The 23,125-nt window shown below is 45.6% G+C and overlaps 1 protein-coding gene across 1 annotated transcript in view; it reads right to left on the minus strand.

Moving 5' to 3' along the window:
- bahcc1b (BAH domain and coiled-coil containing 1b) overlaps positions 1-23,125 on the minus strand; it is a 54,587-nt gene that overhangs the window by 18,649 nt on the left and 12,813 nt on the right. Inside the window, exons 3-11 of the mRNA XM_041067133.1 lie at positions 13,220-13,378; positions 9,020-9,130; positions 6,662-8,710; positions 6,023-6,134; positions 5,261-5,454; positions 4,425-4,565; positions 3,029-3,216; positions 2,031-2,415; positions 107-1,057 (exon numbers count right to left, since the gene is read on the minus strand). Coding sequence (XP_040923067.1) covers positions 107-1,057; positions 2,031-2,415; positions 3,029-3,216; positions 4,425-4,565; positions 5,261-5,454; positions 6,023-6,134; positions 6,662-8,710; positions 9,020-9,130; positions 13,220-13,378 — 4,290 coding nt within the window. The remainder of the gene's footprint in view (positions 1-106; positions 1,058-2,030; positions 2,416-3,028; positions 3,217-4,424; positions 4,566-5,260; positions 5,455-6,022; positions 6,135-6,661; positions 8,711-9,019; positions 9,131-13,219; positions 13,379-23,125) is intronic.

The raw sequence follows: 23,125 nt of genomic DNA on the forward strand, positions 1-23,125 counted from the left end.
TTCATAAACTTTCAGAGGTTCTAAAAGTGGCTGAAAATGTCAGATTAGTGAGGTTGGAGGGCCACAACAGAGGAAAAAATGCATTTCCAAATTAACTTCTTCTCACCTTCAGTGACATTTTCTTTGCTCTCCCTGCTCCTCTGCTGGATCTCCAGCTCAGCCAGCTCTCCCAGTATCTCCATACCATGGTGGGGTGGAGGGCTTGGGGCCCGGACAGCAGGTACAGGTGGGTACAAGGCATCTCTGGTGGCGCACAGAGCCGCAGCAATCAGGAGCTCCAGGCTCCACATGTAGGCCCCTTGGAGCTGAGCTGCCGTGCTTGCTGAAGGAGGGAGGATGGGGTCGGAGGTTGGGGAAGGAGCAGGAGAGCTAGACGTTACTTCCACCAAGTCATTGCCTGGACTCATCCCACTCGCCTCCTCTTCCTCCTCATCATCAACCACCTCTACATTCTCTCCATCTTTGTCCCCATCCTCGTCTGCCTCCTCCTTCTCCTCTTCTTCAGGCTCTACAGGCACAGAGACAGTACATTCTGTTGGGTCAGGCTCCATTCTCTCTCCCTCATCCTCCTCCATGTCCTCTTTTCCATGTTCCCTATCATCCTCCTGCTCTTTGGATAGCTGAGGCTCCTCCAGGCTGGCCTTCTGGCCCGGACAACCCAGAGAGAGCTCTACTTTTAGGGTTTTGCCTGTGGCTGTGGCCGGGCAGGCTGGATCTGAGACTGGGGCCGGGGAAGGGCATGGCGGCAATCCAGAAATCTCGCTCTCGGGCTCGGAGACAGAGCATCCTTTTGCTTCCGCCCTCCTTTCCCCCTTCTCTTCCTCTGCAGCTCCACTCTGAGATTCCACCACTTCACAGTCTCTCCTTTCCTCCTCTTCCCTCCTCTCCTCTTCTTTGGTGAGAGGCTGGACCTGGCACGGATGTGGGAGGGACTTGGAGTCAGGCTCTGCTGGCTCTGCCTCCGCCGTGGCTTGTTCAGCCAACCGGGCTTCAGCAGGCGAAGGCCCAGCCTTGTAACCCATGGTGATCGGGGGAAAGGTGTAAACAGGTGGCAAGTCTGGTGGAAAGAGAGAGAGAAAGAGCAATGGTTTAATAGGTATTCGAACACAAAACCTACCTGATGTACAATACACTCACAGTATTTTCAAGCATCTACAGAAAACAGAAAACCTCCACTGCCTTTGAGTCCTTTTTAAATTCACATTCGATCTGCTCGGGCAGAGAGGATGAAGCAAGTGATCACAGTTGAAATAATCCACTGACAGCTGGGTGCAGAAAACACAGGGAGTGTGTGTTTCTGTGTGCATGTGTATGCCTGAAGAGTGTATATTATATATACTGTATGTGTGTGTGTGTGTGTGTAGGAGTGTGAGTAAGTGTATAGATCTATGTGGGATATTGATGACACCCTGCTGTTTTCCTGTGATTGCAGCCTGGGCCCTGTCACCCCTGCATTCTTATTATTGATGATATCCCTCCGCCCCCTGACAGCGCAGCCAGATGAATGTGTATCCTTCCGCCTGTACCTCTCAAGGACCCCTGAAGGATAAGGAGGGTCTATCTGAAGATTTCATTGACCTTCCTCTTATGACAGTCGTCTAAGCTCAGACACACACATGCACACTGGCAGGTCACACATACACACACTGAGTGCCCATATGCTTTCTCTGACCTCAATGGCTGACCTGCCCGCTGTCCCTCTTTAGCCTGTACAGAAAAAAAAGCCCCCCCACCACACACACACACATGCACACATGCTCAAGGACACAGAGCAAGGGATCAGCCATGCTTCAAACAATTTCTGCAAAATCAATTTCTGTGATTTTACAGAAACAATTTTCTGCAAAATTGCTTCAAAGGGTGCTACATTTCTGCAACAGCACCCTCCATCTCTCTCTCCCTCATTTTTGTCTCTCACACACTGTCTCTGTGTTTCTTTGTCTTTGTCTTGTCTCTCACTCTCTGTCCTGTTCAATCTACGGTACAGTTCTTCAAGATCATTAATTCATTAAACAGCCCATAGACTTCACCTGGCTCAAGGGACTGTGGGTAGTCCTGAGGTGGCTGTCCCTCTCCTCTGTCGCTGCCCCTCTCTAGCCCTTTAGAAAGGTGGGAAGGAGCAGGGCTGAGCGCCGGGGAGCGGGGTGCCGCCGCAGCCGGGCTTGGCGCAGGGGTCAGAGGGTTCGGTGGGTGCGGGCGCCTGGATGGGGAGTGGTAGCAGGGCGACTGACGGCTGGTAGGACACATCCCTGGAGACGGCGTGGGTGTCTTCGGCGGAGGAGGAGTGTGAGAGAAGGGTTTGGCCGCATGAGAAGAGGTGGTGGAGGAAGAAGAGGAAGAAGATGGGGGCGTTCTGGATGCTGAAGATTCGTGAGGAGAGTCTTCTATAGTGATGGCATGCTCCTCATGTTTTCTCTGTGAAAAAGGAAAAGGACAGTTAACAGTGTAGAGATATGTGTTTCTTTGAATTCTTTTTTCTTTATCTGTGATTTTTTTTTCCAGTGTCCAGTCATGACTTTGTCTTTTTCAAACAGGAGATGCAGAAGGTTATTTAAAACAAACTTGACAGCGGTACTTAACACATGCACAAAAAAGTGAAGAGAAAAAAAACTGAAGAGATTAAGAAAAACCTTCTGACAGAGGACCATGTGTCAAAGTGTCGGCCACACAGTTTGATTGCCAAATGACCACACCACATCACACCAAGGCCTCTTTATCAATGAAACCTTTTGCCAACCAAAACAGGAAGTCACTGGCTTAAGTAAACATTGCTGATTATGATTTTGCATATGTTTTTCCTTTAGTGTTGAGAAATCAGGATATCTGTGCTCGATCTTCAAATGAATGATTAGTGGGGCTGTATTCTACTCCTGACAACTCAAAGGAGGAAGACTTTTCAAAATATTTTTACACTCCCTAATTCTCATTTGCCCAAAGTTTCAGAATAATATGTTAACAGCATTTCACAAGTTTTACACTAACATGTAACCCCTCTCACGTGTGTGGGATCCATTAGTATGAGCTGTACCTGTCCTATGGAGTGGCGCTGCATGTGCTCCATGGCCCGCTGCTGCTGCTGGTGCTGCTGCTGCAGGGCATACAGCTCCTGTTGGCGTAGGAATGAGGAGCGGGAGTAGACGGGGTGATGCTGCAGGTGAGGAGGCGGCCCCCGGCTTCCGTACACAGGAGGCCATAGACCTGACTGCTCCAAAACGTCTGGAAGAGGAAACAGTTATAAAAGAGAGGAAAAGTAAGGCTGTTTAGCTTTGTTTCTGAATAAAAGAAAAAAGGGTGCAAAAAAGTATGAAAGAATCACTATTGAGAAACTCACATCATTTATCTTTTGAATAAACAAGCAGTAAAATATTCAGCAGAGAAATATTATCATGGTTGCATCGCACCAGGAAAATCATAAAGAGAAACTGTGTCATTTAACTCTGAATGTGCCTGTTTCAAAATGTGAGATTGGCAAGACAGCTCAGCCACCTTAACTTTGCATGTAACAGCTGTGAGTTATATGATCTGTATGTTGGCCGCAGACAGAGTAAGTTAATCCTGAATGCGTGCTCCGCATCCTGCATTCACCTTCTTTAGCTATTTCAAATTCTAATGAGGGGGTTTTTCTGTGCAGGGAAACATACATTTTCTTCACAGCTCCACCCTATGCACATATGAATTAGACACACACACACACACACACATATCCCTCCTTTGGCTGCCTTGTCGCTGGGAACCTTTGTTCTGTGAGATTAGCCTGAGTGGGCTAATGTTTCCCAGGGGAAGGGTTCAGTGGATGCACTTCCCCTCTCTGCAGGAACTCCCACGAAGCGAGGCAAGGGAGGCGGGAGATAATTAAATTTCACAGCCTGTTTGCAAAGCAGCACTGACACACACACACACACACACACTTTCCTCTTTTCAGCAATGGCTGAGGTGTACAACATCACCCTTAACACTGAGCAGTGTCTCATGTTGTTCCAGACATGAGCACAACTAACTTTAGATATCAACACACACACATTCACACATATACACACACACAGACACGCACACACACTTATACAAAGGCCAGTCAAAACACACCAGTGTGCCACCACAAGAGAGATGAATGTCAGTTAAAATGGTTTGCATAACGCTGGGCACATGCAGAGGGGGCAATGGAATAACTGCTCCCATTAACGAAGCTATAAAACATGGCCCCACTGACAGAGGGACTTAGTTGAGCATTATATTATGATTAGCCAATGATACTAAAACTCTGGGAGAGAAATGGCAGCGGCTCCGATGGTACAAATGGCAAGAAGGAGGGAGGTAGGGGGGCAGTCAGTAGGGGCAGACAGCAATGAATATAGGCTCTGCTGGTTGTCTGTGTGTGTGTGTGTGTATGTGTGTGTGCTGTTGTTGTAAAAGGATGAGTAGCGCACCGAGATGATGATGAGGCCCAGGTTCTGTAGGAAGAACCACTAGTGGGGAGTTGGGATCTTGGGTGAGTGAACCCAAGACGGGCTGCAGAGGGCTGGGCAGACCTGGGGGGAAACCTGGGCTCATTCCCACGTGGCTTAGACCTAGAACAAAGATACACACATAACATAGTCAAATTAGAGCAACGTTTAAATGCTTATTTTACTACTCCAAAAAGATAGTTTTGTGCTTAGTGGGTAAATCTTCACTCAACAAACAAGAATGAGAATAATGTGGAGCTGTGATAAAATGCCTTTTTGGTTTGTTCATAAAAAAACAACCAATTTCAACCTTCGCAAGCCTTCATCAGAGTTTGAACCCTGGTTTGACTCCACATTATTCCTGCTCCTCTATGTGTGAATGCCTGAAGTTTGCTCTTTTGTGCATGTTTGATTTATTTTGCTACGCTCTGCCGCTCATGGGTGCAAAGAGATTGTTATCCAGCATATAGCCTCAAGTTTTTATATTTACTGTTATAAACACTTTCTCAAGAAAATGTTACCAAGAAATAAAGAATAATCATTTGACATTATTAACAGTGGCACAATGGTCAAGATGAAAAATAAAAACCGAGTAAAAAACATTTATCAAAATGAAATCCAGGAAACACTAACACACTACCACACTAACACATGATCTCAACAACACAACAAAACAAACACCAATCTTGACTAAAACACATGAAGTGAAGCTGATTAAAGATACACACCATCTTCTAAGCATAAAGCAAAACCGTGTTCACTCACTGTGAAACATACACACAAGTAAGAAACATGTGTTCCCCGTTGACTCTACTCACTGTATGAATGCCCCATCCAGAGGGAGGGACTTCCTGTCCTCTGCATCCAGTGGTGGTGAGCCGGGTGAGCATGTGCAGCAGGGTCCGCCCCCAATTGGTTGGCTCCTCCGGAAACCAGGAGGTGAGAGGTCAGGTCACCGTGGCAGCTACTAGAAGGGTGGATCCTGGCAAACTCCACCCGATCCTTGTTTTCCCTGTCATGGCGGTAGGCGGGGTGAACATTATCTTGATTATCCCTCTTATTGTCATCATCACCATCATTATGATCATTATCTTCATCCTTGTCATCTTCATTACTACTACTACCATTATAATCATCAAGAAAATGAAATGTGACAGCAACAGGAACAGCCATCATCTTGTGCCTGGTCTATGAGTTCTCATTATATGTTTTCTTCCCTTAATATGACTACATAATAAGAGCCTGATACTTCAGAGACATTCGTTTTAGTCCCCATAACATTAATGCACCACATCTCATCTCAGAGAAAGAGAGAGAGAGAGAGAGAGAGAGAGAGAGAGAGAGGTGAAGAGAGAGAGTGAGGGGGTACAGAAATACCACATCAAAGGGTGAGAAGAGTAAATGGAGTGAGGGGATGAGAGAAAAGAGAAGCAGAGCCTCAGACTGGGAGAAAGAAGCCCGGAGAATAAAAGAACTGCAGCTTATCAGATGAGAGCAAAAATGAATAGATGCTACCGTGCACACACGAGTGTCAATGAGAGTATGCTCATATGTGTCAGTGTTTGTGAATCTAAGCGTACCTGATGATTATTTCTCTGTCTCTGTCCAGGTGATGAAGGCCAATCTGCTCCTCTGTCATCCTCTTCCTCTCCTCTGCCTCCCGGCCGAGAGGATACACGGGGCGTGTCACCCCTGGATCACAAGTACAACAGGTCTTACGGTTTATTCACCACTCAACAATATCATTCGATGGCAACGTTTCAGAAACTCCTACTTCTACTTCTTCCTACTGCTACAGATGTGACATCTTCAAATGTTTCTCTGTTCCTTTAAAATGAAAGTCTACCTGCAGATACTTGCACACATCCTGTCATATTGCACTGTTCATTGCAGGCTAGAAATTTAGCTTTCTTGCATCCCTACTAACCCTCAATGTGCCTCAAAGGTCTATGATTCCTAAGAGGCCTTTGACCAGCACTGCCCATGCAGAAATCAGCATCTCTCTTTACAATGAATTTCTCCTTGAATGTGCAAAATGTTGAGTCTGGACAGAAGCTGTTTGCAAGAGTCCCACAGTAAACATAAACATGGACTAAGAAATGTGTGACACTGATTGCTGTTCTCAGGTGTTTAATTGTGGATTTTTCCCATAATGCAGCCTGGAGCACAGAAATAGCATTAATTGACTTTCAGTGCAAGGAGCATAAATGATGTCTGACCTTTCATGCTGGGCAGCACCCTGCCTTGTCTGCTGTGTCCAGGGGTGTTGTCTGGGGAACGATGGGGTGGCCGGGCTACCGCAACGGCAATACCCACAGGAGGCTGTCGCACCTCTCCCTCTCCTGTGTCCCCAGTCTCCTTCCCACCTCTGTCACCCCTCTCTCCCTCATTAGTGGATCCTCGGCGAGGAGGGAGCGACTGTTTGGGAGGGTCTTGTTGGGAGGTGCTGCTTTTAGAACCTCCTCTGTCCCCCTTCTCTGATCTCTCTCCACCCTGCTTGATGCAGCCCAGACCTCCAAAGGGGCTCCGCTGTGGCAGCAGCAGTGGCTGCTGGGAGCTGTAGTTCATTAGGTTCTTCATGGCACTACCCTCAACCTCAGTGGTGTGTGATGAGGAGCGGGATAGAGGTGGAGGAGGTTGAGAATGGGGTTGGTTATGGTCACTATTTGGAGCTCGGTTGCTGAGCGCTCGTACTTCAACATTACCAACAGATGCATGATGGGAGCCTTTTCTCTGGTCATCCTGGTGGCCCCCTCGAGCCCCCCAGGAAGGTGCTGTCTGACCTCCGTCTCTTCCTCTCTCTTCTGTACTTGCTCCAGGGCTGCTGTGCTGCTGGTGCCTTATCCTTGCAACCTTTTGTCCCTCCCTCTGAGCCCCTGATCCCCCCCTCCCTTCAGGATGAGGACTTGAGTGGGAACAGTCCCTGAAGGGAGGAGTGCTGGTATCGGAGCCATTCTTTGATGTGCCCTGTCCAGCAGCAGGGTGTGTCCCCGGGGTATCTAGTGGGAGTGAGGGCCGGTAAACATCGTCCACAGCCTCTAAATCTCTAAAGGATGAAGATCTTTCCAGGCTGCAGGATCGCAGCTCAGGCTGAGAGCTCACGCTGGAGCTGGGCTTGTGGAAGTTCTGTGTCTGGTGGCTCCAGTCAGGAGGTTTGTCAGCTTTGCCATATCCCAGCTGCTGCTGGTGTGGCTGGGATTTGTCCTTCTTCTGGCAACTGCTTAGTCGGCTAAGGTGATGAGAGGGACTTTCATAAGATCCCTCCCCACTCTTATCATCTCCCTTTCTCCCACCTCCTCCTGCTCCACGGCAGTCAGGAGCTGCCAGGTCTCCCAGAGGCCCAACTGAGGGCACGTAAGTTGGGCCAATGACTTTTGCCTCCCTACCAGACCCACCAGGGGTGGATGCGGGATCTTTCGAGGGTGTCAGTGTAAGAGGGGCTGGGGAACAGTAAAACTCAGGATGAGGATGGTGATGTGTGTGGTGTATCCACCCTCCTGTGACTGTGGAGCCCATGTGCAAGGCATGAGGAGGGGGTGGCGGAGGGGGAGGGGGAGGCATTGAGTAGGAGGCCACAGAGTGGGGCGCAGGAGGTGCCAAGATGGCTGTTGCTGCAGCTGTCCCTCGTCTCATACATTCAGAAGAGGAAGTTGAGGATTCGCTGATCCTCATCTCCCCATTTATGGGTCCATCCTTGGAGCACCGCCTGCCCCCTCCAGATGGAGGTCTGCTCACCCCACCACCGCTGCAGCTACTCAATGCTCCCCCTTTTCCTCCAGAGCCAGTCTCTGCCCCCGAACCACTGGACAGTTTACAGGCAGTCATATGTTTTGTCCCCTGATTGCCCGAGTCGCTGTCTCTGTACTCCTTGTGTCGCTCTAGAGAGTGTCTGTGGTCCTCCTCCCTGCCCTGGGGTGTGAGGTGAGAAAGGAGGGCATGGTGAGGGTGGGGGTAAGCTTGGTGGTGGTAGCTGGATGTAGTGGTGGCAGGGTTCGTCTGATGAGGATGATGATGATGGAACTGATGTTGTTTGTCTTTGCTCTCCTGGTGCCGCTCCTTGCTGCTTGCTCGCTCCTTGTCCTTTGACGCAGATGAAACCCCCTTCTCACCCACATCCTTGGTGCTCTTCCCGCCTCCTCCCCCATTGTCCGTCTCCCGGCTGCAAGAGCCAAGAGGGTGGCCTGGGGCAGTCCTGGACAACGGCGGAAGGCTGTGATTGGTGGAGAGCAGAGGGGGCTGGGGAGGAAGGCCTCTCAGATAGAAGTGATCTGGGAAGAAAAGAGAAGACTTAAAATAAATTGCTAAAGTTGAAGATAAATAGAGATATACAGAGATTTGAATGGTGGCTGCAACACAACTGCTAAAAACACTACGTCTCACAAAACTTTATCTAAATTATTTTTTATTAAAATGTGTTTCTTCAAGAGAGAAAGAAATGAGAAATTGCCAGTTTGAAAAGCTCGGAGTTACCAGTTCCCACTGCTGTGGTGAGTGCTGATTAAGCATTTTTAAGGAAGCATATATAAAGCTACTTTATTCACTCCGTCACATCCACATGCGCACATACCGACACCTACCTTTTTGAGTTTCATAGAAGCGGTGCTGTCCATAGAGACCGTTGCTATGGTGATCCAGGGGACTCATGGGGAGAAAAGGAGAAGCAAGACTTCCTGAATAGCCGGGGTACCCTGTCAGAGGGAGGGAGAGCGAGAAAGAATTGATGTTTCTCCCCAGCGTTGACATTCAGCAGCCCTCTAAACAAACAGTTTATCTGTACAATCTATCATGAAATGGGACCATTTTAGAAAACACGGAAAAAATATGGCCAGTTAGTGCTACTTTCACCATAAATGCACTTTTGCACAAACACGCCACAGGAGTTGACATTATTTACAGTGGACAAAGTGGTGACAAAAACCACAACCGACAGCTACTGCCAAGTGTTTGCAGTATTTAACTGGATGGAATTTGCTCTTCTACAAAACACATTTTTCCCAAACCCAAGACAAATAGTATGAAGCATCACACATGCACACACCCCCACCCCAACTTAAAACACACACACAGTCCTCCCAGGAGGTCACTGGGAGGTAAACGGTCGTTCCACTCTGTTCCTCGTCTTCAAGGACGTTGAACTGCATCGTGGGATAGAAGAGGTCTTTTTGGTTGTGTTGATGGGGGTGTAGGGATGGGTGAGGGTCAGCATGGGTGTGAATGTGTGCGGGGTGGCCGTGGTGGTTGAGAGGGGGCAGTATTGGAGGGAAAAAAAAACTACAAAATCACCACAGGCCCATGCACATACACATACACATGAGCTCAGTACACAAACACACATTATGGGGCCAAAAGGCTGAGATTGTGTGTGTGTGTGCATGTGTGTAAGTTTGTGTGTGTGTGTTCTCCAGCAGCTGGTTTCATGCCCCACAGAGTGTCCTTGCCGGCCCGTTAATTGGCAGCCGTTAAAAGTTTAACGGTGGTGGCCAAAGTAAACAGCACTCCATAAAAACTCATCCTACGCATTCCACAGTCGCACTGCAAAACCACCAACACCCCCTCGCTGCTCCCAGCATGTGTGTGTGGGACTCAGTGTGTCTGAGTGTTCATGCTGCAATGTAAGTGCATGACTGTGTACACTCCACTATGTGTGTGTGTGTGTGGGTGTATGATTGTGTGTGATTACTCTGACTGGTTAACAACCAGTGAATCTAAATGGCGACAATTAGCCAAAAGGCTCTATCAGCCATCTAAAGCCAATCCCCTGGGTAATGATGAGTGATAAAACTCAGAAGGGAGGGAGGGAGGGAGGGAAGATGAGGAAGAAGAAGAGGGGAACAAAGACAGCAGAGGGACACCGTGACAAACATAAGGGGGGAGAAATAAAAGACGAGAGGCAGAGAAGGAAGGGAAAAAGGGACAGAGGAGGTTAGTGATTGAATATACAGCGGAGAAAGAATAAAAGTAAAGGAGACACCAGAAGAACAGGGCTGTCAATATGAAAAGCCCCCAATCTGGTGCTGCTGTAAGGCGTATGAAAAGGGGAGAGGGGAGTGTGTGTGTGTGTGTTGCAGAGGTTGCGTATGTGTGTGAGGGAGGATGGAAGATGAAGGAGGAAGTGAAAGGGAAGTGAAGAGCTTTGAGATGGCGGAGATGAGAGGACAGAGAAAAGGGAGGTAAGGAGAGGAGCGAGAGCACATGAGAGAGGAGACAAAAAAACAAGGACAGGTGTGGAAGAGGGAGAGCAAGTGTGTGAGAGGATAGGTGTGTGAGAGAGAGAGAGAGAGAGAGAGAGAGAGAGAAAGACAGAAAGAGAAAAATAGTTTTATGTGTGTAAGAAAGAATATGTGCTGTTTTTCAAACAACCGTGCATTTCTTCGTGAATATGCGACTATGTGTGTGTGTGTGTGTTTGCGGTGCGTGTGTCAGTGAAGCATGTGTGTGTGTGTCTAGTGTGTGTGTATTAGCCAGGTTTCTTCTTCTCTCTGTGCTGGCTACGCTCCACTCTCTGGACCATGGCCAGCTGGCAGACTGCCTACCGGAGCTCCCTGGCTTTAATTTTTAAAAACAATCATTTGTAGTGTGTGTTCGCGTGTTCGTGCGTGCAAGCGTGTGTGCACTTGTATGTGTGCGTTCAGACATCAAAGCCGAGCCACACAGACACAAAATCTGTCTGATAGGCGCACACACACACACACTTTCCCTCCACACACACATTCTTGCTTTCCTCTCACCGCTGCTGCTCTCTCTTGCGTTCACGTTGAAGTCCTGCCTCCGACTCTTTCTATGAATCTGATTTAAGACAGTCACTCCGGGCGACATTATCGCTCATTCTGAGGGTTTAACTGTTGCTATTTATCGCTCGATGAGCTGCAAATGAGCCAGTTGTACAAACAAAACTCTTGTCTCCTTTCAAGCCTTAAAGCTGCATCAGGAGAGATTTCTATGTAAAAACACACACTTATGGGTTTGTCTTATGGGCTTAAATCACAGATTTGGGCTGCAGTAGAGAAGTGTCCTGTCTCCATGAGTGAGAGGTAGTGTGTTCGACTTATTTGCCCAAATTAAACTCTGGTGTGTACACTTCTTCACCAACAGGATGTGACAAATTAAAACTTATAGGACAAACTGTTTTGTAAACAGCAGCTTTCTCCCGAGAAAGTTGGACCCACCGTCTTTTGCTTCTCTTGCTGTTCTGGTACAAAGTTGATAACAAGTGCAAATTACCTCTAAATCAGTAGAATTTTGATTTTGATTGCACTAGAATTTTTTTGGCATTGCCAAACTGTGGCAACTGATGGGAAAGTGCCAAATGTGAAGACTTGCTGTTGTATGTTTAAGTGGCACGTAGAACATTTAAGTCATCCTGTAAAATAAGCCAGAAGAGCCTTTTTTTTTTTTTTTAACAGCAGACATTTTGACTTGTCATAACAGGAAAAGCACAGGTCTAAATAATAACATGAATGATGGCTCTGTGTAACAGTGTCCCCTTAAGACATTCCTGTGAGTCAGCAACGTTCAACACCAGGATGTTGGAACTGGCTCGCTTAACAGGAATTCAGTCTTTATTATTGTTATTGATTACACCTGTGCTTTTCCTGCTATGACATGTCAAAATGCAGTGGAAAGTGTCAGTGGTCACAGAGCTGGTTGTAAGAAATAAAAAAATAAACAAAAAAAAACAAAACAGTTGCACTGAAAGTCGACTGGTTTCCATTTAATGCCTCAGCAGCAGTGTTTGGGGTACTTAAGATACTTTTCCAAGGTGAAATCTTCAGATGTTACTGTTCACTAGCTTACTTCTTTTTTTTTTGTTTGTTTTTGGAGATGAACTGGTGAAATGTGAAGTTCTGATTCTGACCGTTTTCAGTTGGTTGAGAAATACACCCTGTGGAGGAAGCTGCCTTTCTGTTGAAGCATTTTTGGAGGTTATCTCTCTAGACCCATCTCACTGTCAAAAGAGAAATCCTCTCTCACACACACACACAGAAAGACAGAAACACATGCACATACATACCTGAAAGAGACAGATAACTAAGTCTTTGACCACAAACGGTTAACAGTCGAAAGAGGACATGATGCATGTGGATGCGCACATTTTTGTGTGTGTGTCTGATCAGGAAGGGGGCCGTTGGAGGTCGGTTAGCCCAGAAGGGGCCCTGAGGGTGGGGCTGCGGTCAGAGGGGGAGGGGGTGTATGAAGCAGGAGGGAATGGTGGAAATGGGGGTAAGTTTCAGTGTGTGAGAGGGGGGTATAGAAGCTCATGAAACTTAAAACTCACCCCTAAACGAGAGTGGGGGTGTGATTGAGTGAAAGGAGGGGAGAAAAATGCAGGAGCCTGGTGTGAGGTACTGCTGAATTACTGCCGATGATGATGTTATTCTTAAACTGCATCACAGTATGTGTGTGTGTGTGTTTGTTTGTGTGTTTATGAGGTGGAGCAAAAGGAAGAGGAAGGTTTTGGTCTTGCACCATTTTTAAGAGCGTTATGGTGTTTGAGCTCACAACTAGAAAACAGCCACAAACACGATGCAGCAGCCACATGCTTGCTGACATACACAGCCAGGAGATTGTGTGTGTGTGTTTCTATAAGTAGCATCATCTGAGGCGTCACTGCAGCGTGTGTTTGGCCTCAGCTCAGTGCTGGTTAAACCACTTAATGGCTCCATCTCGATCTAATCCCAAACCAAGACCCTGGATTAACCATAGACCCAAGCACTCCGGGCTGCCTCCTCTTTGTGTGTGTGTGTGTGTGTGTCTGTGTGTCTGTGTGTGTGTCTTACCTTCATGTGAATGGGGGAACCAGATAGGGGAAGCGCTCGAATGGGGTCCAGCCCTGTAGGACGGGGAGGAGGGGGAGGCAGCAGGTCCCGAGGGGTGAGGAGGGTGGGAAGGTGGGGACCCCAGACTGCTGGCCAGGAAGGAACCCATGAAGGAAGCACCTGAGTGACACAGAGAGAGGCTGGAGGTTAGAGAGGTGTTTGCTGGTTAAATGTGGTTCTGGGAGAGCAAGAGATGGAGATGAGTCTACAGAGGTGTCAATACGCAAGCAACACCACAGAAGAAGAACTGAGAAGCTCCAAAGTTTGACTGTTAAACTGAGAAAAAGCAGTTTAACTGTCTAAGCAGTTAAAAATATAAATGTGTAAATGACGAGTGTTCCATGCTTTCTACCCTTCTACACAGAAGCATCTCAGTTTTTCACACTTATTTTTTTAATTCTCCAAGCACACATCTGCTTTTAAGTCCTTTGACGATGCCTGTGATTTCCGTTTGAGCCCATACGTAGGTGTCACTTGTTGCTTGCAAAGATGTCGTCACCCCGGAGATATAAAACGTGACACGGGACACGGTAATCTTCAAAATATAGTACATAGCCGTAACAAAATACTGTTTTAATATCGCTTAAATATAACATTTTCAGAACCCAGCAGGAGTTTGAGGCAGGATTTTTCTCCCGTTAGAAGGTAAAAAAAAAAAAAAAAAAAAAAAGTGAGACGCGGCAGATCTGGGAGGTATTAATATTACTGAGTAGTGCTGTGAAAAATGAAATTTCGTGACCTGCCCTAGAGAAATTAATCCCTCCAAGCTACATTCAGCTGCAGCTGCAAGTGTCCCAATTCTGAACATTTTTTTTCTCCTCTCATGTGACACACATCAGATTTTTTCTCTTAAAATTGTGATCAGGAAAAAGCCTTCAAGGAGACACTTTTTTTTTCTCAATTGCGATCTGAATATATATATATATATATATATATATATATAATCTGAGGCCTGAGGCATGTGACTGACTGGTTTTATGAATTTGTCACTGTTGATCATTTTTACTTGAGACTGACATTAATTCGGTGCCTTGGTCAGTATTATCATCAAATAGTAACCACAACAGCTGAATGTCAAAGGCTAGTTGGAGTTTACGCTGTAATTCTTAAAGAGGAAACTTAAAACAAAAGGTTACAACTTGAAGTTGAACAATATTAACGCAGGACTGTTTTGAACTTACGCACTGTGGTTGCTCTTTACTCATCCCAGCTCGCCTTCTCACAGACCATGTGGTCCAAATTCAGATTTCCTGGTTCCTGGTTCTAACCTTACTGACAAAGATGTCTGCAAGCTGTACTTCAAACACCAAGCTTTCAAACAGATGCTACAGTACATCCAGGTTTGCCACAGCTCATGACCAGCTCGGATGGCAATAAAACACAACCATGAACCGAAAGCTAAACCGTGAACATGACTGCTAAAAGAGGAAAACTTCAGTTTAGCCGAAACTCGAAACTGACATGTTTGGAACAAGTTGGAGAAGCATTAAAGCATCTTTATGTTGACTCTCAACACATTCATTCCTATTCAACATGGCTCTAATAATTGTATTATAATTGTAATAATTGTATTATTATTTTAGTCACACCCTGTTGAAGTTTTATTTGACCAATCATATTTAAAAGTTTTCAGTTCAGTTCGGAGTATGAACCTAGTTTCACCTTAGACATGACTAAGAGCATGATTAGACGTTCGCTTTCATTCTGTGACGGTTTTCAGCGAACTGAGCGAACAGGTTCAGTTGAGTTTGGCTCCGTTTGAACGTATCTCCACTTATCAGCATGCTCTCATTTAGTGGAACAACCCGAACAGTTGTAGGGGGAAGGAGGAAACAAATCCACAGGGAATCAGGTAATTAGTCACTGGATGGAGAGAGAGCGCGAAAGAGAGCAAGAGAGAGAGAGAGAGAGAGAGGTGGTGGGCTGGGTCGTTACCCATAAATGCTGCCTGGCATCAGAGACAATTACCACAACCACAACAGTCCGCATCTGAGTCACACACACACACACACACACCCACCCACACACACACACACGTACATGTAGAGTACCCTCACCTCAACCACGACCTGACGCCCTAACAACCACAACCACAAGTGCCTTCAACTGTCTGCCAATCTGTCTCTCTCGCTCACTAACACACACACACACACGCACACACACACGCACAGAACGAGATGGAGCAGCTGTGTGTATTAAGCGACAAATCAGAAAGAGGGTGTGCGTGCGTCTATTTATACAGCTGGATCTGAAACATTTAAACACACACACACACACAAACACACGGCACCGAGACAATTTAAAAGTAGAAATCCCTCCATATTTTGCGCCTGATATTTTCACTTTCTGTCGTCAGAAAAAAAAACTTTCCCTTCTAGACATTTATTTTCTCTCTTTCTTCCTCTCTCACCCTCTCTCAGACAGGATATTTTCACTGCTTTTTTCTTTTTCTTTTTTTCTCCAAATCCCCTCCTGTACAACTGTAGATCAGTGGCCTTTCAGCCAGTCATAATAAAACACAGCTCGTATAAGACTCAGGCTGGTTTCACAAGACCCCCTGGCAGCACAGACTCTCTCTCTCTCTCTCTCACACACACACACACACAAATATTGAGAGACACACACGTGAAATAGACTGATACACACACACACCTCATCTACTACAACAGACAATAGAAAGGAAAGCCAGTTTTCAGCTGAGCAGCCATGCATTTTTGAATTGATATTTAATGATATTTAATGAATTTCAAACAGTAGTTTTATTGATCAGTAAGTTTAGTGCTGGAAAACACTCTGCACTCCTTGTTCACTTTCTTCCCACAGCTGTTCTTTAATCTCTCACCCTCTCAAATCTCCACCCATCCCCCATTTCCCCATCTTTTTCCATTTACTCATCTCTTTCCTTTTCTCCTCTTTTTCCCCCCATTCCCTCTTTCCTGTCACCTCCCTCCCTCCCTTCTCTGTCTGTTTTCTGTTGGCCAGTTGAGGAGAAAATCATATTTGCCCGCTCCCTCTGGCCTGCTGATATGGAAAATCATCTCGGAGGCCAGCCACTAACGTAAACCTTATTTCTGTCCCTGTTTTTTTTTTCCTCCTCCCCTTCTTCTCTTCCTTCCCTCTGTTTCCACCTTTGTTTTATCCCAATCTGCACATTCCCGTTCCATCTGTCACCGCTGCATCCTCTCGAAGTTTCCCGTAGCGCTGAGCAGGAACGCCAAATGATGAATGCAAGCACACCAAATTAGCCACAACTGATGAGGTGAATCCGACAAAGAGTGAGCAAGACAAAACAAAACCATAACAAACATCACACAAACTCTATGCCTCAGCGGGTTTGGTTCATCAACCACAGATATGTATCTACATCAAAAATTCCGCTCTGACCCAAGTCACATCATGATTATACACAGCATATTACTATATCTGCATATGTTATTTACTATAAATACAAGCTGCTGACTGAGAAAACAGCTCCGTTCAGTCTCTGTAGTGGTAATTAAAGTAGAAAATGTGTTCGTATGCCTTCCATTTTTCCCAGTTGGCATCATGAATTGGAAAAGTGTGTCAACACGCAGGCAGCGAATCCTCCGATGTTGACTATCCAAGGTAATAAAAATCAGAATCATGAGTTTCTATTCATGCTAATTCAGTCAGCTGTACTTACAGTGAGCAAAATCTGCTTTAGTTTATTTATGATTGACTGTAATGTGATTTGCTAAGGAGAAAATCCACTCAAAAATACTTAAACACTGTTTTATATAAAGAAAAAAAAAAGAATTGGATATGTTTCTTGCTTTTCTGGGCAGGTTTTGCTGCTTGGCATATTTTTGGTATTCTCATGGATAACAGGGCCAAACATAAATTTTGAGATGTTGTTATATTTCCAGTGCAGCCACAATGGAGTTTGAGAGCAGCAAATCTCAAGTTTTAGAAGCATAAAAATCAGGATTTGGTGTCAGCGCTTCAGAAATTTAACAGCCAGAGCTTCAGAGATGCCATTTTACACTGAAGGTTAACAGTCATACAGGGAGAAATCTATCTACCCCCCCCCCCCCCACCAAAAAAATACTAAATTCTCCACAGAAAGAAGCTTTTTAACTGGGATAACTGTCATACCATTGCTGCTGTGAGAGGTTGGTAAAAATAACACCTGTGTTAGTGTGGGAATATTTTACAGTGGGTTTTTTTTTAGATAAAAGTTGCACAAAAAAAAGTTGGCTCAAATTGTGCAAGTAATACAATTTTTTATGAGTGCACTCACGTTTTCACAACGTTAACACTCACTGTGACAGTGTTAATTAGGGATGGATCAATGAGGTTGTGTTCGGAATGCTTGGCAGTGATATTTAGAAACAGTTAAAAGGTAAATGCTTTTAAGTAAAATGCAAAGAAAGTGATAAAAAAGCTCCTAAAAACATCAAGGTAATTTTCTCATCTTTAAGGGAGGCGGGTGGGGGGAGTGAGTGTGAAAAACATAACCCTTCACCCTCTTTTTGTGTGTTCGTCCCAGCAGCTGCTGGGGAGGAAATCGACAGTGAAACAAAACAGCCAGACAACAGATAACAGGCCAGACTGTCCCAAGGTTTCTCCCTATTCTGAAGAGAGGAAGGGAGGAGGAGGAGGAGGAGGAGGAGGAAGAAGCAAACAGGAGAGGAGGAAAGGAAGATACCAGCGGAGGGGTGGGTCGAGGTGATACAATCAATGTCACAAAAAGAAGAGAGAGAAGCAAACAGATAAAGTAAGGGAGGGATATTCTTCTCTGTAGCTCTCTGAATGAACTGCTGCTGATCAATACACACACGTGCAATCTCTCTCTCTCTCTCTCTCTCTCTCTCTCTCTCACTCACACAGACACACACACACACCTGGAAGGATGACAAGTTAAATCGATCTCCATCCGATTGAAGATCAATATCCTCTCGTGTTCTATTGTCACATTTGCCAATTAACTAAAGCCTCTGTCCACACATTGATATACTGAACTCTCTCTCTCTCACACCCACACACTGCCACACACACTCTTTTACTCTGCCATTGGTGGTGACTTCTGAGAGAGCTTCTGACAGTACAGTCTCACTGTGTGTGTGTGCGTGTGTGTGTGTGTGTCAGAGGCTCTGACTCTCGTTAGCTTGGCTGTTACGCTTATTGCTGTACACTTGGCAACCTCTCGTCAGTCCGACCCTTTCATAAGCCTCCAACCACCAAGGGCCCTGGCACTGAGCCTTCAATCTGTGTGTGTGTGTGTCTGTGTGTGTGTGCATGCCCGTGTTTTGTGTGTGTATTTAGGGGCAGGAGTCAAGCCAGACCTTTCTGATCTGTTTTGACACCACAGAATTGCACAAGTGACAGGGCTACTCAAACAAGGCGGTGGTAGAAGGCGCTTACACACACACATATACACCACACACACACACACACACACAAAGGTCCATAAAAGCATTATGGCACTGGGGACACAAACACATTCAATGTGTGAGTAAGCGCCTGAGCGGTGCTTACAAAGACTACGTTCAGGGAAGAAAAGGAGTTCTTTTGCTCGACTAGATCCAGATAGCATTTTCCTTCTGCTCTATCTTATTATTCATCAACGATTCCTCTTGACTCATTCATGTTAGAAAGAGCAGGGTGTGCAAGCAAAGCATGGCATGTCGCCTGGGACGAGCGGCTGCACTGAATCACATTACGGCGGGAAGAGGAGAGAGGACAGAGAGAGAGAAAGGGAGAGAGAGAGGGAGAGAGAGAGGAGTGAAGGGGGGAACTGAGATGAAAGAGCTACAAATGAGAGATTTCCCTGTGAGGCGCATAAATCAGCAGACTATGAACAGCACAGCTCAAAGCCTGACTCCCAGGCTGCGGACCAGAGTCTCACCATCCATACGCACACAATCACACAGACACACACACACACACAGACACACTCTCTCACTCTCTAATTCTACCTCTCTGCATGCACAAGACTACTGTGGTAACATCCCGATCTCACATCGCACCTACGCGTGTGCGTTTACTCCATCAAAAACCACTGAGGATGCTAAAAGACACATCGTCTACTGGCTGCAGCTCCACCACGAAAAGTACAGAGAATAAAAGCAGCAGGGAAGCAGGAGGAATTAAATGAACAGGGAAGAAAACGTGCAACATTGCACCTTGTGTCAACCCAGTCTGAAACTTCAACCCAAAAAAAAAATCTCCGGTGATGTTCAGAGTTTTCCGTCGGCAAACGTGGCCCACAAAATGCGCCAGTAAACTGTGAGTGAGGAGGAAAATGTTCCTGCTTTTGACCACAGACTTTTTGGATGCCACACACCCACCCACCCACGGCAGGAAGAAGGACCATATATGGTCGTGGAGAGCAGGAACTCACAACAAATGAGAGTTTCTAAGGAAGCAGGGAGGAGGAAAGGGGGGGGCCGTCAGGGTAAGTTTTTCCATGTTTTACCAAAGAAAACAGGGGAATTTGGGGAATAGGGGCCATACGAGACTGGTTCTGTTGCCTCGGTCAGAATGAAACACAAATGGTACATGCGGGCACACACACACATACACAGACACACACACACTAATTAAAAGCATAAGGTTGCTGATATTTCAGGAAAGCCTGCGGTGAGAGCCAATAATGCAATTCCGTCTAAGTGTGTGTGTGTGTGTGTGTGTGTGTGTGTGTGTGTGTGTGTGTGTGTGTGTGTGTGTGTGTGTGTGTGTTGGCAACCCCCACACCATCACCCCCACAATAGCTTTACAGCTCGGGTAAACAGTGTGGAAGCCTGTTCTGGGAGTTCTGGTCGTCTGACATGCCTGTGCCACGCCCCCCTGTGGTCCATTCAGTCTGAAGCCACAGCAAACATACACGCACACACACACACACACACACACACACACACATCTTCATATGGATGAAGACACACACTGACTATAATGATTTGAAGCTGCATGTGCCTGCTGCTGGATGAAATACACCTGGGGGTCAAGACACCAGGAAGAGCACAAAGTGAATCTAACAGAAAACACGTCACCATGAGCTGAGAGCAGAGTGGAGACAGAGATGAACAGGTACACATGTGTTTCTTCATGAATCATACGACCTGCTGAAGTTCAAACACAATACAAGTTCACCACTTATCAACATTTTACTATGTTCCGGTTGCACACTACAACCTACGGTACATTAGGAGACAATCCCTATCAAACACATGTTCTTTAGTGCTGAATTATGTGTGTTCTGTTACTTATTAACGCATATTCCTGATTACGATTATGGTTCAAAACCATGGACGAACACGTTAACAGTATGTGAAGAGCGTGTGATGCAATGTTTCAATATTTGACCCCGATAATAATTTGACAAATGATATGCCAAGAGGACATTGTAGGAAATGAGGCCAGTTTTCACAAATTATCTTTAAATTGAATTTTAAATTAAATTAACTTTTCACCTGTCACATGCTGGGAAATTCTTAAAAAGTGCTCTAAGATTTTTATTAGCCAAAAATAACTGATAGACAGTATGTGTTTCTGTACTTGAAAACTGAACTGATTTTCCACCAGAGTGACAAACCACCAGAAAACAGGGCCTGCCATCACTGTGTTTGACAGTGTTACTGCTTTCTATCTGCAGGACACAGCAAGTTAGTGACTAGCTGGTGAACATAGTGGAGCACGTAGCAGCTAAAAAGCTGATATATTTGTTGTACATACATGATATATATATAGGATGATATAGGATATATATGTTTCTCAGGTTTAGATTTTGCATGCTTTCAACAGACCCAAGTTTTGAAGAAAGAAATGTATGAAAAACTGCAATAATTGAAAGTGTTTTGATGAGTCTTATCTGTACTTTTATCTTGGAGTAAAGTTCCCAAAATCTAAGCATTTCAGGCTATTTTTTTGTTCCATGGAGGTTTGAGATCGCAGCCTCAGATTAGTTGCAGCGCTGCTGCACAATCCTGCTTCAGCTAAAGTTAGCTCAAACTCCAGTGGAAACAAACACACCTACGCAGCAGCAGCGAAGCAGCAGGGCGGTTGCAACAAAGGAGACAACGTCCTCAAAACCAGGAGACCCAGATTTAACCATACAGACGTCAGCCAGCACCACCTTGCTTAAGTGTCCTTGAGCAAGACACTGAATCCCCACCAGCTGTGCCGCTGCTGTAACTGACCCTGCAGTCTGATCTGCAGGCAGCTGAGGAAAGGTAAATTTCCCTACAGGGATCAAATATCACATTATTATTACAGTATGTCACTTACAAGCCATCTACAGTGCTGCCTTCAATCCAACACCATGGAGAGACATATCTTAGTATCACTGGAGCAGGATGTGTGTGTGCGTCTACGTACAACTGTGTGTGTGTGTGTGTGTGTGTGTGTTCAACCACGCTGTACCGTATCACCCTCCATCATCGTGAGTTGAGGGGTTGTGGTTCCTAGAGAAGCACTTTACTTAAATTAGACCCTCAACAGCTCGACATGCAGGTGTCAGCATGTGTGTGTGTGTGTGTGTGTGTGTCTGCATGTGTTCTGTATGTGTGCGTGTGTGTGTGTGTTGTGTGTGTGTGTGTGTGTGTGTGTGTGTGTGTGTGTGTGTGTGTGTGTGTGTGTGTGTGTGGGCGTCAGACAGCCAGTGTGTGCCAGTGTGTGTGAGGGGGAAGAGACTGAACAAGAGAGAAGAGCGGGATCAGCAGACAGCGAACACGAGAGAGAGGCAACGAGGGAGTGAGCGGAGGAAGAGAGAGGGAAGGAGCGAGCGACAGGAGGGAGGCACAGAGGGAGGGAGGGATGGGGTGAGCAAGCAAGCGAGTGAGAAAGGAAGGGGGCTGGTGATGAAGGGGGAGAGGGGGAGAGAGAGAGAGAGAAAGCAGGTGAGAATAACCTAGCCTGACCTTATTTCAGCATGGCTTTTCCATTCTTTATATTCCCTCATTGCTGTAATATTTACACAGGAATAAAAGATTATTGGAGAGACTCACAGAGAGGAAATAAAGAGGAAGGAAAGGGGGGAGAAAAGGAAAATAAACAAAAGAAAGAATGGAGAGAAAAAGGTTGATGGTGTGGGAGAAAACAGATGGAAATAAATCTTAAATTAGAGCCGCAACTAATGATTGTTTTCATAATTGATTATTCTGCCAATAATTTTCTCAATTACTCGTTGAAAAAAATGCCCGTCACGATTTCTCAGAGCCCTTCAAACGTCTGGCTTTCTCCAGTCAACACTCCAAAACTTAAAGATATTCAACTAAAAAATGATGTTTAACAGAAAAAAGAACAGGGAATCCTCACAGTCCAGTGCCTGGAAAATTGGGAATGTTTGGCATTTCATTCTCAAATCAAATAAGCCCCCAAAAATCTCACCCAACTAAATCTTACACAACCAAAAAGACCTCCTAGACGGGGACTTGGACATGGACACACACACACACACACAGGCAGGCTAATTGGCCCTAAAACACACGTTTACAAAAGCACTGTACCATAATAGCCAACAAAGAAAGCTGGGAGAAACCTTGTTGATGCACGCATGCATAAAACATCAGAAGCAGCCAATAATTCAAAGTAAAGCCAAAAATATTAGCCCATTTATTGAGTGAATGATTGACAGAAAATTAATAAACAACAATTTTCTTAATTTTGATAAATTGCTATGGTTATATTTTAAGCAGAAATGTTTGTGGTTTGATTGTTGATTTCCGGACATTTTGTGCAACAAAAACTTCATAGATTCATCAAGAAAGTAATTGGCAGATTAATGGATACTGAAAATAATCCTTAGTTGCAGGCTTAATTTAATATTATTACTGATTTTCTATGGAATCATTGGAAAATTGATTTATACGACTGTTCCACGCAAATTTATTGTACAGACTAATGATT

The sequence above is a fragment of the Toxotes jaculatrix genome, chromosome 21 (assembly GCF_017976425.1).
Source record: "Toxotes jaculatrix isolate fToxJac2 chromosome 21, fToxJac2.pri, whole genome shotgun sequence".
In the NCBI taxonomy this organism is placed as follows: Eukaryota; Metazoa; Chordata; class Actinopteri; family Toxotidae; genus Toxotes; species Toxotes jaculatrix.